Below are 17,589 nucleotides of genomic sequence, written 5' to 3'. Positions count from 1 at the left end.
AGTAATGATCATATGTAATAAAAGAGTAGGAGATGAGGCTGTTCACCAGTAAATTTTGTAATACTCCTGACACAGAACTTCAGGACCTTGGAGTAGATGATATCATCTCACCCTGAAGGAGGCTGATCTTTGGCTCCTGGCATCTTGCCTGCGGTTGACTAAAACCACTGGTCATTTTTCTTGTTCTTTTCTTTAAATGAATACAAAATCTTAAAGCTGCAGGTTTGAATTCTGCTACAAAATAAGAATATGTAATTACAGTGCTTCAGCAGAACTGTGTCCATTTCTTTGAAGCCTAAATTTGAGCCACAAGGCTGGGGTCTAAATGCATCTTTAAAAGTGTACATTGTTTTCTATTTAAATTCGCTGCTTTAAAAAAATACATATACCAACAAGGCGCTGCCTTTTCCTGTCTATGAAAACTGGCTCTTGAAACACAAACTGATCTTCTTTCCTTTCTGATACGTACACCGTGTTACCCATTACTCAATTGCTACAGCCGCTGTGATTTCAGTCCTCATCCTGCCAGGAAGGAAGGAGGAACACAGAGCCTCCCTCCAAGGCCGCTGTTAGTGTCACTTATTTAATCAGCAAACACAGAGCAATCACACTGCAGCACTGGCTGTGCTCTGTTCTTCTCTGCCCAAAGACTCTGTACTTAGGGCGGAGGGACTGAAATCTTCAAATCATTCTGTTCAGTCTCCTGCCTCGTAGCATCAGCATCTTTTGTGTTTTGAATAATCTCCTAACTTTATCTAGATAAAGGTGTCTGGATGTTGCCAGTGATATCTTTTCCATTTTAATTAAAAAGTGGCTTAGGCTGCTTTGAATATGTTTGGTAGATTTAATCACTCTCTGCCTTATATTGTTTAATGGTTTCTAATTTTGCAGTGTTAGCATTTTAAAAGGCACTTCAGATTTAAAATTGAAGAACAAGTTCTCATAGACTCCCTGGTGGAAAGATTTTAGTCTGAGGTGCAGTTTCAGGAATGGATAATTTGGGGTAAATTTTCAAACTGGGATGTGGGGAATTGGGGACATTGCTCTGCTTTACCACCAACAGAACTCATTTGCACACATCCTGCTGCAAATTTATTTCTAGAATTATTACAGGCATTTACAAATGTGCAGCGTTTTTGCCTTTAAACTTATTGTGCAGACAAGAAGATAAAGAAAGTTTTACTGTCAGAGACATATTAACCTATTTGTGGTCCTGAAAAATGTCATCTTGGTTTTTAGCTGAACTAATAGTGCACTGTCTCTATAGAAGAGGATGGAGATGCTGCAGGTCGGGGAAATAGGACACTGTTTCTACCGTACTGTACTTTCATATAATTAGTATTCACCATAAGCAGTTAATCACCAGAGAAGAGCTCCCAGAGACAAAACAAGTTGTTTAGCTTGTCAGCATCAGGGAATCGGAGGTGTTGAAACATGACTCCTTATAGCTGGAAGTGGATTTTGCAGAAGCTGGTGGATGATCTAATGCACTATCGTAGTATTATGTGCCAACAGCTCCCCTTGCAGTACAAAACTATAATTGTTCCTACAAGTACGATTATGTTTTAAAACACTTCTCGGGAATCTTTCACAATGGAAAACAAGGACTTTTTTAAGGTAATTCCTAAAGTCACCTGGGTTCTCTTCAGCATTCAATGTTCTCTTTTAACATTTAACATGCTCTGACTCTTGAAGAGAGAAGATACAAGATGCTGGTAAGAAGTACTTTTCCAGCAACATTTTCAGCTACTATTCTCTTGATTTTAGTTATGGATATTTTACTATTGAAAATTAAAAATTCTGTCTTCCTGCGAGTTATTTGTCCGCCTGTGCCATGCTGCCAGAAGGTCCCACCCTACGGTTTTCTGAAACATGCAGATGGCAGCAGTCACTCACAATCACTTGAGATATCTGAGCAAAGTATCTTTTGTCTTGTCCTGAACCTGGTATGAGGAAAACTCTAGGTAATGTCCTGAGATTTTTATCCTTGGAGATAACAGTCTTTGTGTGATAGGCTCCTTACCTTGTTTCTCAGACAACTAGTAACATTCACTGCATTCCTCATCTGAAGTAATCAGGGAGGAATCTCCTCCTGAGATCTACATCCATTTCCCAGTCTAAATTCCTCCCATTGTTTGTAGATTAAGTAACAGAATCGGTTGTTCACAATTCTCCTGTGGTCTGTTAGTGGTCTCCCTTGAATCCTGTCGGTGCTGATCCTCACGTTAACGAGAGCTCCTCGCGGGAGGTGAAGGTGACCTGCAATCCTTCCAGGTTTCCACAGCCCTGCGCTGCTTTGCCGCCCCCAGCAGCAGGGCTTGAGCTTGGATTCAAAATGCTGCTTCCTTTCTGGCAGTGTGTTAAGTGGCCATTACACCTCAAGGCCTGCCTAGGAAATAATAATTCTTCTGTTTGACCTAAGTAGTTTTGCTTGTTTTGCAATATTCACTTCCTCACTTTGTACGTTATAATAGCGACTGGTGCCAGCATGTCCAAATCTGCGCTCTTCCAAAGAGACTCTTTAAAAACATCTCTAGAACAACTAAATCTTACCTTTCTCACATTGTGTGTGAGTCCAGTTTTCATTGACCGCTTTGTCTCTTGCAGTCCTAAGAAAAAGGCTTCTAAAAGAGCTGCTGGGAAGATTCCCCTGTCTTATTCAGCATGGTTAGCATCTTCAGGAGCTTGTGTTGCAAGGACATCCAGTTTTCACTCCTGTCTGCTAGCAGTGGTGCTCAAACATTCTAGATCAGCTCTTCCTGCAGAAGGACAAAAGTTGTATTCTATGCTTACCCTTGCTGCTGCCTAAATTGAATTAAATCATTTATTTTCTGGAATGCATCTTTAGACCTCTTTTTTTTTTTTTTTTCAGTGAGAATTTTTATATGTAGTACAAGGTAAGGGTTTGAAATTTTAATTGCAAAAGAACTAAAACATTTTGAGAGACATCTGAACCTTTTGGTAGTCTCCGGAGATAGATTTACAGGGAAGATCTTGTTCTGTGCAAGGACAAATACTTCACCTTGAAATTATGATTAAGTGTGATGACTCTGGCTGGAAAGATGTTTGGGAACATTATAGGATATATATATATATGTTAAGAAAGATTTTGCACTACCTCATGGTACTTCGTATATGTCATATATTCCTGATTCAGACCTACTGAAGTCCCTCTCTGTCAGGAGCTGAAGGCTGTGGTGCTCAATACCTCAGAGAAGTAGGTGCAGTTCCTCCAAAATCAGACTCATGTATGCTATACCTTTCAGAATTCAGAGCCCTTCTTTCTTTCTTTCTGTGGTTTCTGGGATAACCAAATAGGTAGCTGGAGAAATGCATGAACCCCTGCTGATATCTGATGTCAGCAATTAGCCCTCTTAGAGACAGATGGTATAGGCAATTAGCCTTCCACTTCAGTGCTGGCATCAGCCAGATGGGCTGGGCTAGGTCCAGTAAGCTTTCTTTAATCAGCAGAGTATTTTCCCCTTTTCTTAGTCTTTAAGATGTCAAGGAACTTTGGTCTTTTCCTCAACTGTCATTGTCTGAAGCTGTACGTTCAAAAACCATTGCACCAACAGTGAGGGAGCAGCAACACGGTCACAGGTGGATGGATATGGGCATCGTTCAGAAATCACCCCGCATGTCAAGAAAATAATGGCTTGTCTCTCTTGTATTTTTCCTACAAAGGCAGAGGAAGAATCAGGAATGCCGGCTAAGCACTGAAAAGAAAGAGCAGGGATTGGTATGGACTGCAGACTAACTCCTCTATACAAGAGTGAAGGAATGAGATTGTCATGTTGACCTGCTCAAAATACATCGAGCTCTCTGATGTATAGATAGGTCCTACCAAAAAATGCACGCTAATCAGTGGTAAGAGAGAGAGAGCCTGTAAGATGATGTAACTTCCTCCAACCCTGAAGGCATCACTTTCTGTATTCATAACCCTACTGCGCCTGACTGATGCACTTTCCAGAATATAAACTTACTCTCTGAACTCAAAAGCATGTAACCACTATGTCCTTTCTCAGAAAAATAGCTTCTTTTAAGATCATGTCCCATACAAACTGGTTTTATCATGGCTTTTGACATAAATAAAATTCAAGAATTTGTATAATCAGATATTCTCCTAAGACTTAAGGGTGTTTTTTCCACTGTGGCAATGGTTTCTTAAGAGTACTAACACCTAATACTTATTTGGAAAATATGTGAGAATGAAGCCTCAAAAAAACCCTGTACACTATTTCACCAAAAGTATCCAATAACCTTAGAAATCTAAGAAATTATCAAAAGCCCTCAGTAAACATCAAGAAAACAGAATACAGCAACATGGGAAGCCTGAAAATTTTCCCTGAAAATGTATGTGGTATTTGTATGCCTAAAGAATTTCTGCTCTTTGCAGAAATTAAGATGCCAAGTCAGCTGGGAGCTGCAAATCATGTGTAATCCTAATGCCACACCTTGCTGCTGCGAGGGGGCACTCAGCCGTCTGCTTTTCAAATATTTCTTGTTAGTGGTGGCATAAATTAGTTAACCCCATGTGGACCATCAATAAGTTTTCTCAGAAAAGTGTGTTACAGTCTACGCAGTTCAAATAATAAAAATGTGAGTTTGTGATAGAAAGGCTGTAGCTGTTCTTGCCTGGCAATTAAGGCAAATGAGGTGGTTGATTGGAGTCGCTAGTTAATTAATGACAGGGACAGAAGCCACACTTAGAACCTCCTGACTCCCACCCTTAACCTCCTTTCTCTTAGCAAAAATCTTAGTTGGTTACTTCCCAGGCTGCTTTGGCCTTTCTTGCTGGGTAGATGTGAGGTCAGTTGTGTAAGAATCTGTGTTTAGCAGAGCCTGCGTTAGTACTGGTGATCTGGTGACTCGTCACGTCCCAGACTGGTGGCATTGCAGGCACGGAGCTTCAGAAAAGGCACAGGAGATCTGGCATGACCCACAAGCAGCTATTTCCTTTCGGTGTCTGTAATTATTTAATGAGCTGAATCATGCAAAATGTACATATAACAGCAAACTTTCACTTCTGCCTGCACGCCCGCTCCCAGCTAGACTTGGGATAAGACTTGGGACAAGCTGCAAGCACCTCGGCAGCTGTTGCCATCATGGGTGGATGGTGGGTAAATGGTTGATGAATAAATGGATGATGAATAAATGGGTGAGTCTGAAGCCTCCACCGCCCTCTCCTGCCACTTCTCTCAGCTTGATGCTGCTGCTGCTTTATTTTTTCCTTAACTTTTTGAGGTCAGCTCCGTCATGGGGAGGAACAAGAGGAGAAGCAGAGAGGCTGTTTGGCTCAGCAGGTGCCTCAGTGGCCCCTTGTTGCCAGCAGCAACAATTACAGGTGCTCTGTCAGCCCAGCTGGGTATTTGAGGTATCAGTGGGTTGTGAGAACGTGTAACAGGGCTGCTAAACATGTGAAACCTGGCAGCCCTGGAAAAAGGGGTCAAAAAGGGCCCAAAGATTACAGATGTGTGTTTTCTGTGAAGCTGGGAGCTCGCGAATAAAATGGACCCGGTTATATCATCCTAAGTGCGTGACCACACAAACTGAGGAGCTTTAAAATATGAAACACACCTCTAACCAGATTACATTAAATGTGTCCTTCTTTTAAGATCGTAGTGTAGTTGTTTAATTTTGTTTTATTTCATTGGGGGAGAAGCTCTTTCAACAGACTCTCAGTCCTTAATCCCACAGAAGAGGATGGGAAAACTGCCCGTCCACCCCGTCTCCATTTGCAAGCGTCTTGCAGTTCCCATCTGTGTGGCTGAACCCTCACATCTATTTTAAGTGTTGGTAACTTACTCTTTCCTGCTGCATCTGGCCTCCCATCTTCTGAGCTAGTCAATTAAATAAGAATTTACAGGAACACGGTATTTGGGAGTGTGTATGAAAACTTACTCACTTTAAAAAAACACATTGAACACAAACTCATGTAAAACTTAGTGAAATATATTAGAATAGTGCAGAAAATTAAAAATGTAGCGAAATTTAAATCCAAGCATATTTCAATATATAACTGCATAATCAGAATGCCCAGATAATTTTTTTTCCTATGAAGGATTGCAATTACTCTGTATTAACTATTTAAGTGTTTTATTCTGTGTGATCTCACCCCGTGTGAAGTGAACCTTTCAGTTTGGATGTATTTGTACTTTTCTCTGAAATGAAATCTATACTGAAATATTATGGACAATATACTGCGTCTCATACATGAAGTAATAAAATCCACGAGGTAAAGATGAAACTTGATTTTAACTATAATATGATTAACGCTTCAATAATACTTGATCGTTTCTGTAAATGAGATTAATGGTTAAGAGTCAGAGTAATCCATTCCATGTGTATGATCTGAATTTGCTGAAGTGCTACTATAAAAATTAGAGTGTACAGGACAAAATCTAGAGCGGCAAATCAAATTTTGCATTAGAACATGCATTGTCCTATAGTTTACATTTGGACTTCGGAGGCTGAATAGAAAGCAGAAAATTACAAGTTTGCGTGGCATCTCATATGACCTGCACACATGATCTCAGCGTAGATATGTCCTTCTTAGGTTAACTTACACTCTTGTAACAAATTCTTTAGGAAAATTTAGACCATCTCTGGTATCTAACAAGTCTCATGTTCATGAGGTGGCACAGTATAGCTAGCTCGTATGCTGTTACCCTCCCAGGTACTTCATTTGCCACATGCTTCTGCTATATGGCACTTACAAGTTCAGTGCTTTTTTTATAAATATGTGCAGAAAATAAGATAAAACAGGCTATAGGCAGCTGGTTTTCACTTATATCTAAACATGGCATTCAAATGTTAATCGAGTGAATAAATCTTGTTCATTTTACAGACATGAAAATGTCAGTAGAATAAAGCTATTTATCACAGGATAATAGTTTCTGACACCTAATAAATGCCAAGATGAAGCTGCTTATTGAAAGTATATCAAAATATTCTATTGCTATTTGCCAAAGCCAAATACTTGGGAAAAACTGACATGCTTATTTTCTAAGTGGTTGACACCAATATCTTGGCATAATTTTAACATCACGACCGAAAACTTAATGCAACAATGCTATACAAATTCAGCTCAAAAAATAAATATGAGCATGTGGGTTGCTAAAAAATAGTAAACTTTATGTGCAGAATTTTATTCCTTAAATTTTTTCCCCTCTCACTGTGAATTTAATGTAGTTATGTGAGATAACTGTTTATGGTTGTGGTATTAAATTAATCTTACCGAAGCATTGTTTTACAAAATTAGTTTAACTTCACACCTTACAAACAGAACAGTAAGTTGTTACTCTCAGGTGACAGAGAAGAAAGCTGAACAGGGAATTTAGGCTGGTTTTATATACACCTTCAGTCAGGATTTGAGCCATGCTGTTTCAGACTTACGGGTCCAGAAGTGGCTCAGTCGCATTTTGCTGTTATTTTTTCCTTCTGCTTCCTTGTAGTTGGTATTTTCAGATTTACGTTTGCAATTCTATACTGGATACAGTGTGCTTAAGAGCTCTAACTGTGTGTGGTTGTTTTTCCCTCCTCACAGATGGAAGACCTTTAACTCTGGATGAAATATGGAGAAGTGTTCACACATGCTACCAGGCTCGTCTGCTGGAGGGGCCCTGGGACACTATTACACAGCAGGTGAGAAACTGCTGGCCCTTTACAAAATTGGTGAATGCGATATATGCCCAAGTCCTCAGTGGCTCTGTTCCCCTCTTGGACACACGTGAAATGTATAGAAATCTACCTGAGGTTGTGCTGAACCAGTTACCAATAGTTTTCATCGATTTTGAAGGATATGTAAATGTTCACCCTGTAAGACCTAACGTGACAATGTCTCTTTTTTAAAATACTTTTCCAAAGCCAATCCTGAAAACTCGGGGCAATTTCTGAGTAATCATAGATTAGGGTAAATACAAAAGTAGACTTATTTATGTAAGTAAAACACATTAGTGTAACTTTTCACAGATTATCTGTTAATCAAATTACCGAAAAAGACTGTGTAATTTTCAATTTTAAATAGACTTGCAATCCCTAGGATTGAAGGAGAGAAAATTGGTCTCTCGATCAAATAATGTTATTGCTGACAAACGTCCTTCAGAATCAGTAGTTAATGAATGCCGCATTTTACAAGAGGAAGCAGATTACTAAGCTGTGATATCACTGCTATCACTGCCTTCTTTAGAGCTATTAAAATCACTTTTATTTGAAGTAGTTATAAAGTCACCAGATGATTTCAGCAAGCATTCCCAGACTTGAAAACAGTGACACTTGTTCAAGGAAGAGCGAGATACAGTTCAGAGCTGATTGGGTTGCTCTGGTTTCTTCCCTTGTCTCCCGGCCTCCAGTGCAAGTTTGGATGAAGAATGGAAAATGTCCAGGTGTGGATTTTTTATCATCAAAGATACTAATGTGTCCTTTCTTCCTCCCCTTTCCTTCCTTCACTTTTTGATTTTAGCTGTTTCCAAGTACACAAGTCTCTTACCACAGCAGCTGGCACAACAGGGATGTAACCTCAACTGAGTTCTACAGGTGTTTCCTTAATTCAACTAGTACAATTTAATTGCAGGATGCTTTTTTGTAGATGGTACTCGGTCATGGGAACACAGGGAGCATTCATGTTTTTGCAGCCACGGACTATTATTTATATTATAATAGCTCCCTGAGAACCTAACAGGCATTGGTTTTCTGATGTTTACTGTGCCTGTCTGAATTCCAGGTGTGAGTTTGCAGATTCTCATAATACATGCTTTTATATAAAGTATAAATTACTTGTCTACTGCAGAATAAAGATGAGAAAATCAGGTTTTAATAAAATAATATATTATGGTAGCAGATTACTGATTTTCTGCACAAGTACTGCAGTTCAGTTTTTTTTCAGTAAAGTTTTATGATTTATAGCTGAAGTTTCAGATCTGTAGCTAAATCATGACTGTTTCTGCGTAGGGAGGTGGAATATTCAGTCAGCTTTACCTTCCCTGCATCCACCTTCTTGCATCCCTGGCAGACAGAGCCCAGTTGCCCTGCGGTTAGATGCTGGGTATCCTTTAGGGCTGACATCTCTCGTGTTTCCCAGCAGAGCTCTTCTGGCTTGTGGATAGTTTATATTCCCACCTGCAAAAACATAGATGAGAGTCTGCTTTGTGCACTGCAGAGGTGGCGAGCCTTTCTACGCTTGCATTATGCTGTGGCCTGCAGCCACGTTAAGGCTCCTTTGGAGAAAGCTCAGTCTCTTTCCGTTCGCCTGCAAAGCACTGCTCTGTATAGGTAATAAATCATAATGCATTACTGCTGCGAATAAAGCCTAAGCAATAGGTTTGGAATGTGTAAAATCAGAGTGGTGGAAGCCAAAAAGTAAAACCGGGTCAATCCCACCCAGGGATTATTTCTGCCTCTTAAGGAACAGTAAAGTAAAACTGTCCTGCATCTAATAACTAGACATGTGTGTGAGATACATACAGACAAAGGCTTGCAGAAACGGGTTTTATAGGTGGTAAAATGCGCGGAGTGCTGAACCCGTTGTCTCTTTGAATCATCTCCAGAGGTGGTTCAGCCAGTGTGAGTGCAGTGACAAACACAAACTAAAATGTAAGGAAAAACACTTTGGATAAATTAGCGAAGTTAAAGCAGCAAAATACTATTGAACATAACAACAAGGTGACTTTCCGTAAAATAAGGAGATTATAAACTAAGTTAAACAGTTTATTCTGGAGTAATAAGGACAGATGGCACAATACTGGAACTGCTGGCGGGTAGAAGAAGTTGAGATCCTCCAGCAATCCCACTACATAAATTGAGATGATTTTAGTTTTTTTCTGCTCTGTTTGTATCTGTGCCTTCTCCCTGAAGACCATGTACCTGTGGCTCAAGGCCGTTGAATCCCTCTGACTTCAGCATTGAACTTGGTCCAAAGGCCCCAGCTGCATTCCTGGATTGGAAATGTACCTTCCCACAGGGAAGAGAGGGAGAGAGCCTCCGGGAAAGCAGCTTTCAGAGCTCTACAGCTTTAATTTTAGATGGAAGCAGAAAGGCACCAGGCGGTGAGGGTGCATTTGCTTATGGTCATTCAGTCAAGTGATAAGAAGACAAAGGAATGCATGTTTTGTGGCAGTGTACATCTCTGGAGCGGAATCAGAGCAGGGGAAAGCACCAGTACAATTAGCAGTGTCAACGCTGTCGTATTTTCAGTGCCAGCAACCACTGGTGCAACAAACACTTCCCCTTGTAAACTGAGAGATGCATATGCCAGTCCAAATATAAAACAGCAGTAAACATCAGAGTATCCTCAACGGGATTATGAAAGATAATATAAACATACTGTAAGCGCTAACCTGCAAGCCTCAGATCAAAGCAAGAGTTAGGTCTACAAGAAATAGAGTATTTTTCCCCGTCGACTGAATCAGGGTTCTGAACAGAAAAACAGCTTTTTTTGCTTCCCTTTCTGCTTTTCTGCTGACCCATTTTGTTATGTGGGTTAGGCTTTGCCTGCAGGGACACAGATCGTGTAATGCAAGTCATTGGGCAAGCTCACCAAATCAGGCTTGAACTCTCAGTACACATGAACAGCAGAGAGAAAAGGTTTAGGATTTTGCTGCAAAACAGATAAAAATTTTAAATTCTACAAGCCACCCGTGGGAAGAAAAATTGACCTTATCACTGTCTCTGCGTAATATTACTTAACTTGTAACGAGGGCTGATTCTGCACTTTGATTCAGATGGCAGATTAGGAAAAGAAAGTCATACCGCCTTTTCCCCCCACCCAGATCCAGGATCTTACATTAATCATTTGCAATATTCCCTGCATTTTATGAGATGTAGGTACCATGCCTGTGCATGTTTGTGATACAACTATATTTTGGCTTACACTCTTCCTGGTAAAATATACCTGCAATCAGGATCTGAGACATTGCCTGAGCTCCAAAGAAAACCACATTTTAGGTAAAATGTGAACACTTTTAGTTACTTTTGATTATTGTGGAAAGTCATGCTCATTTTCAGAGAATGTGTCTTCAGGTATTTTTACTGACTAGATTGTTTTCATTGCAAAAAGCAGAAGTCAACTAGTTACCTTCTCATAAATAAATTAACATGATAAGGTTGCACAGTATTTTGTAATGATAATTGGTAATGATTTAATTGCACTTCCTCTAGTAATAATCTTAAAATGCTCAAATGAAGTTCCTGTGATTGGCTTTCTTCTGAGTTAAATCTCCCTGGAGTCTTCAGTCATCCCTCTTTTACATCCGAAGATAACTTGCTTTAGCTGTTTTAAATAATACAAATCAATTATAACACACAGCTGTTTAACAAAACTTCTAAATGTTGCTAGAGGTCTCTGTGGGTATTTCCTGATGGCTTATAATGACATCAATTTAGCACACCTGGTAAGATCTGTGTGAGCTGGAAGTAGCTTAATTCTGCAATGACAGGAAAATTAAGGAGTATTTATGGATTACTGTTGCGTTTCAGAACCGCTGCCAACTGTGATTTTAGCTTCTTTTTACACAGTCAGAAATGGAATTGCAGACATTGCATGCATGTCTCCTGAATAGTTTACGTGTGACCTGGTGGGTGCTTTTGAGGATATTCTGTATTAGTTATTTCTCTCTACACATTCCACACAAAAAGAAGGTCTCTTCATATTTTTGAATTAATGGGTGCTAGGAATGTACTCTTCACAAGAAGCTCCCTTCCGTGTCTCTGTAGCCTTTCCTGAACTGCACACAGAGCTTTCCTCGGCTGTACCTCAGTTGGATTTTCCCTTTCAGCTTGACCGAGGATGGAATCCCAGCCCTGCATCCCTTCCAAGCGCACCAGGCTGCCAGCCCTGGTGTTTTTCCCGACTGCGTTGCTTTTTAAAAGTACTTATTAAGCCATTTATATATCAGCTGGGACAGCAAATAAGAGACCTACATGTTTGGAAAAGGGCAGGGGGAGAAAAAGACAGATAAGTCAGACTAAGAGAAGTTGCAAATAGGATGACTGTAGAAATAAAACTGCTGCTCCTGGAGATGTTTCAGTTAGTAATGGAAAATGGAAACAAGACACATTCTCCAAAAACTCAGGCAAATGTATCCAGCCAAAAGAAAGTTAAAGTGAATGGGAAAAAATAGTCCAGACAAAAGAATGATGAAGTAAACCATAGTGGCAATGGATGGTGGAAGGAGCGACACATAATGCTCTCACATGTACTCTGATATTAAGCAGAGAAGCCCAGCACAGTTTTGGGTAAATACACCTTGTGTAAAATGGCTCAGACATAATGGTCCTTCTCTGTGTAGCTGAACAGCAGTCCCCCACATTAATGTCCAAGAATGATGTACCAGAGGCATAGCTGAGTTGTCAGCAGTCCAAATGTGCCATGGTCACATGCCAAAGGATGAGACAGTTTGAAAGGAAAAACACCACAAGAATTGCAAAAAGGTTCAAAACCAAAGAACAGAGAGAATAGAAATGAAAAGAAAGGGAGAGAAATCTTCCTGGTTTTAGAGGTGAATGTATTTTACCAGATGGTAGTGCATGGTTTACCACGAATTTACCAGGTTTACCAGGAACTTAAAAAACAAGGATAACCAAAGTTTAGTTAATCTGTAAATGCTACATTTTACCTTTTATCATTTTGGAAATCTCTCCCAAGATGAATGGGAGTGTGAAACAGCAGAAGGGGACTCTATGTTTATAACCAAAACTTCTGTCTTCAGACTATGTGGTATTAGGTCCTTGCTTTGGAAATTGGAAATACAGAGTACCTGAGAATATCGGATTTTGTCCTCTAATTCTTAGAAACCTGTTTTTCAAAATTATGGCCTGGTAATCATGAAGATTGAAGAGCATAACAGCTTCACCAGATACTATATACACACTTTCATATAAACTATACACATTACTGCGTACAGCAGTAAAGCTGCCTTGAAAATTTTCATTTATGTCCAGTGGTCAAAATTTCAAATAATAATTGAACTATTTAAAGATATAAATTAAATAAAAATGAACAGGGATGCTCAACTGTCTTAGTGATCCATGTTTACATTTTTCCAGCTATAAGAGAACTGGTTGTCTGTGAAAAGTTGCTGAGATAACAGCCTTCAAGACTGAAGCCCATTTTTGTAGGAATGGGTATGGGATAGGCGTTAGCAGTTCATGGATTTTCATCCTGGTGTGTGTGGGTGCTCCACGCCTGTTTGGAAGTACCTGCAGCAAGGACCAAGACAGTTGTGTGGTGTCCACATCCCCTTGAGTCATTGTTCTCTGCAGAGAGTGTGAAATAGTGCTGGATGGGTGATGTGTACACTCACGTCTCAGAAGGTAAACAGAGACTCGTTTATCTCCCAGTCACCTTCTGAAATTAAAAACAAAATAGTAGAATATTTGCTGGATTGAAAACAATGGGTACTTGCACTAGTAATTTTCCACCCTTTGTTTGCCCTGATGGGTATTTACAAAAGTGTATATATCCAAAGCAGAAGGGCTTCAGCATGCGGAGGTGAAGCATTCCCACCTCAGAACACTGCGTTGGCCAGTGGTGAACTGCTCTCCTAGGAGGTAAAAAAGGTTAAATCAAACAGAAAATACATTTGAATCTAGGTCTCTCCTGTCTCAGGTGAGCTCTCCGCTTGCTTGTAGAGGAGAGGGGAGGTGTAACTGCCTTTCTTTTTGATATGTTTGTGCAAGACCTGCTTTGGTAGGAACGCTGTGTGAATGCCTCCCGCTGTGAACTGATCCCCTTTTTGAGATGCAGTTGTTTGTGCACATGCCCAGTGACAGAAATGTGTTTGGTTTCTGCTTTTCTTTGTGGGAAGAGGCAGCATTCTGAGAATCATGCATTTCTGAGCCTATGATGAAGCTGAGTAATAATTTTGTGAGTTTTAGACACAAGCCCTTGAACATATGTTGCAAAGTCCATTTTTTATTCTTGTCACTTTTGCGAGTCCACGTCTTAGTTATTTTTTTCTCCATGTGGAAGCAAACTAGCAAGAGGATTTTAAAAGCTGATGAGTGAACCTGATCACAGTATCAGCAAAAATGTTGTTTTTAACAGTGTGATGTTGTCATAAAGCCTGACCTTCCCCTGAGAAAACAAAGTCATAAACACAATCGAGTATATGTGCTAAGGCTTAATCAATGCTTAGTGATGATGGAATGTAAAATCAAACACCCAAGGGTAGAAATCGAATTGCATTATTACAGGAGACTCAACAGTTGACAAACTGCCCAATAAAAGAAGAATGAAAGCTTGGTGACTTGAAGGTCCTGCAGAAATAGTCCAAAAAACTAATCAGAGTCAGGACTCCGAAGGATTATGGAATTTCCAGAGCACATGTGTCCACACATGCCTCCCCTCCTGCCCTTGTAACCAAAACTGTTCAGACGCGGTTACTTCTGTTACCAAAATGTGACTTAATGGTTTGTGTGCAGGGCACTCCCCCCAGCCGTGGAAGTGGACACGTTTCGTGTGTGATACCTTGGGTTTGGATTTACCAGCAATAAATCAGCATTTTGCTTGTTTAGCGCTTTGCCATCACTCCAGAAAGAGACACTCAGAGCATTCTGCTACTGACAGTGAATGCAACAGTTTTTGAGGACGGTGCGGATCTAAAAACATTGGGATTATATTAACTCAGATCTTCTACCAGTCTGGAATTCTGCTTGCAGAATGGTGCGAAAGTCTTCTGGATTCTTAAGAATTAGAAGTTTCCTGTGGTCCCGTTGGCTGTGTTATTCTGCCACTCTGTCTTCTCATAAAACTTCTTTTTCGTGAACCACACTTTCATCGCACTGTGGAAAAGATAAACCTAATGGTCTAATGAATAGTGATCTCCAAAAATAATCCAAGTTTTTTCTCCTTTGCTGCATTCCTGCTGAATAATTTCTTAAATATGGGTCGTTGTTGTCTATGTGGCGATCTATTAAAAGACCCTCCACAGTGCTTCAAGTTTTAGCTTGAAGGCTCACTTTAAAATAGAAAGGTGTGGACAATTAACAATACCGATGCCCGTCAAGTGATGTCTGAATGTGGTTCCGCTGCTTTCCTTCTGTGTCATTCGTGCCTCTTCAGATGCACACCATTCAACCTTTGAGTCCTCATCCACAATGAATAAAGCTGTTTCCATCTACTAATCGTACTTCTACTACAAAAATGGATGAGTTAGCAAAGCTGCCCCACAAAGTTCTGAATAGGAAGTGGTAAGGAAGTGATAATTCTCCTGTGTCGTTTTTTTTATCAACATTTATTTCTAAGTTTCATCTGAATGAGGTATTCTTATTCTGTCATTTGATACTTAACGGGTAGTTGTAATATCTTCTCTGTTATGTGTCCATTCTGTCATATAGAAAGTAGTCAACCAAACCCAAACTACCCAAATAACAGTACAGAACTGCACTATTTCTATATTAATTCAGAGTCCGCTCTTTTTCAATATGTAGTTAAGAATCTGGAAGACGTATTCTTTATAGTACTTCAATAATCCTGTCCATTACATCACGTAATTTATAGCAGTGTTAACAGAAAAATCAATAAACATTATTTCTAAAATGTCAGGGCTGTTAATGGTGTGATTTAAAAAGGAGAAAGATTCAAAACTCTGAACAGAACAGACTGATGTAGTGTTGTAGAGGCACATCTTGCTGAAACTGTGGTAGGGAGGTTTTAAATCATTACGGCTCAGTCATCTTGAAAAGCGTGTGTAGGTAGCTATTCTTAGACATACAAATCTTTCCTGCCATATTGTGGGATTTTGCTAAGTGAGGGAGGCTGTATACAGTATATCTTAACAGAAGGTTGCTAAGATCGCTCTTAAATAATTTTGAGTCGTATCAACAGTTGCTATGGATCCCCTGCTTATATTTTTGGAAAATTACTAGCACGTCTTCCTGAGGAAAGGGAGTCTCACCAGTATAGACTGGAGGGCTGTTCCACAGGGAAAAATCCAAGAATGGGAAATCTGGGTCGATATTTATTTACAACTAAAATTTTCTGTGATGTATTGAATTTCTGCGGTTTAGACCAAGTGGTAGTGTTGTACAAGCTAGCAAGTAGGTTTTCTTTTAAAACTGAGCATTAATTAATAATGTGTAGCTGCCCTGCAGTTTAATCATGCTTTTCCCAGTAAGGTTTTACGGGCATAAACCTAGTCTGACTAATTTCACAGGAGGAAAAGACTGAATAATGGACTAATACTAAGTGATGTAGAATAAATACAGAGGCTAAAAAGATTTATATGTATATTTATATGTTTATATGTTTATATGTAGGGATGAAAAGCAGTCTGAGCATCCTTGCCAGTTTTTGCGGCAGAGTATAAGATAGACTTTCAAATCTTGGTACTATTGTTACTTGAGTTGATCAGTTATTCTGAAATGAAGATTGAATAATATTTCTTCACACGGATATGTAATTAATTGAACGAATTGCAACATAATAGTATCGATTCTCTTGTTTCTTTTCTGCTTCTGTAGAAAAACTGTTTCAGTGCTACACATTGCATTTACAGATAATTTATCTAGCAGTGGCTTTGCTCCCACAGAACTTCCCAAGCAGAGATTTTGTGTAGGATTTTGTGTAAGAAATCGTAATAGTGTGTTCCCTTCTTGCTTTGGCATTTCTCCTTGTAGGCTGAGGTGGCTGCTCTTCTGTTTTCCCCTTGCCATGACCTTTGACAATCCACTACTAGACTGAAGTTGGTTGCTGAACATTCCCCCTTATTGAATGTTTTTTGTGGAAAATTCTAAAATACACAACAACATTGACTGCACAATGTGAAAGAAGTGGATATGAGATATGACACATTCAGCTCCATTTGTGAGGCAACTGGTAATGGTCACAAGGTGTTGAAAACTTTATAACAATTCCCCTTTTTGTTTTGTGTGGCAAGGGCTTTTGGTCAAGCCTTTTGTCAGATAAAGCATTCCGAGTGCCATTTAAATGGAAGTTAGGTATCCATGTTGACAGAAAGCAATTTATGCCTAAGCACCTGTGCTCTCAAGTTGTGGAAGCAGACGGTATCAGCCATACAAAAGCATTTAGAGGACTTTCATGAGACCACTTGTCCATAAATGGATGCACAGCTACCAGGCAGGAGTGTGTCCTCCATCATCTGTAATGCAGCAGACACGCTGGGGCAGAAGAAGGGGAGGGAACCACAGAAAGAGTCTCATGTTCTCCCAAAACAGCCATTCCCACTGCTGCTGCTGGAACGGGGTGCATTACTAGGTGCTGCAGTCCAACCAGGTAGTTCTTACATTTTTAAGGCAGCCAGAGGTTCAAAAAAGAAAGTGAATTCATCCAAGGAGGTCAGTTTACTCCGTATAGTCAGACTTGTGTATGAAGCTCTATACAATCTGCAAGAGTCACAAAAGCAGCTGAGAGCCCTTGATGTCGAAAGTCAACCCAAGTCCCTTTTTGGCTGCTCTTTTTATATATTGTATTTCATAGCAGCTTGATTCAAGAGTAAGGAGACCACCCAAAATCCCCTTGCAGAGTGGGAGCTATGGCTCCTATAGAAATGGTGTGTTCAAGCTTCCATAAGCTGTAGGTCTCCTGTGGTCCCAGAGGAGAGCTTGGCATTTCAGTACTGTGTTGACCAAGAC

General features: G+C 39.9%; 1 protein-coding gene across 1 annotated transcript in view; it reads left to right on the top strand.

Moving 5' to 3' along the window:
- ATG10 (autophagy related 10) overlaps nt 1–17,589 on the top strand; it is a gene marked incomplete at its 3' end in the record, with an annotated part of 81,680 nt that overhangs the window by 51,444 nt on the left and 12,647 nt on the right. Inside the window, exon 5 of the mRNA XM_080362230.1 lies at nt 7,547–7,644. Within this exon, the coding sequence (XP_080218356.1) occupies nt 7,547–7,644 (98 nt within the window). The remainder of the gene's footprint in view (nt 1–7,546; nt 7,645–17,589) is intronic.

This window comes from Nesoenas mayeri, assembly GCF_963082525.1.
Source record: "Nesoenas mayeri genome assembly, chromosome: Z".
Lineage (NCBI taxonomy): Eukaryota > Metazoa > Chordata > Aves > Columbiformes > Columbidae > Nesoenas > Nesoenas mayeri.
Note: the sequence above shows the minus strand (reverse complement) of the source record. Positions and strands in the feature narration are given on the sequence as shown.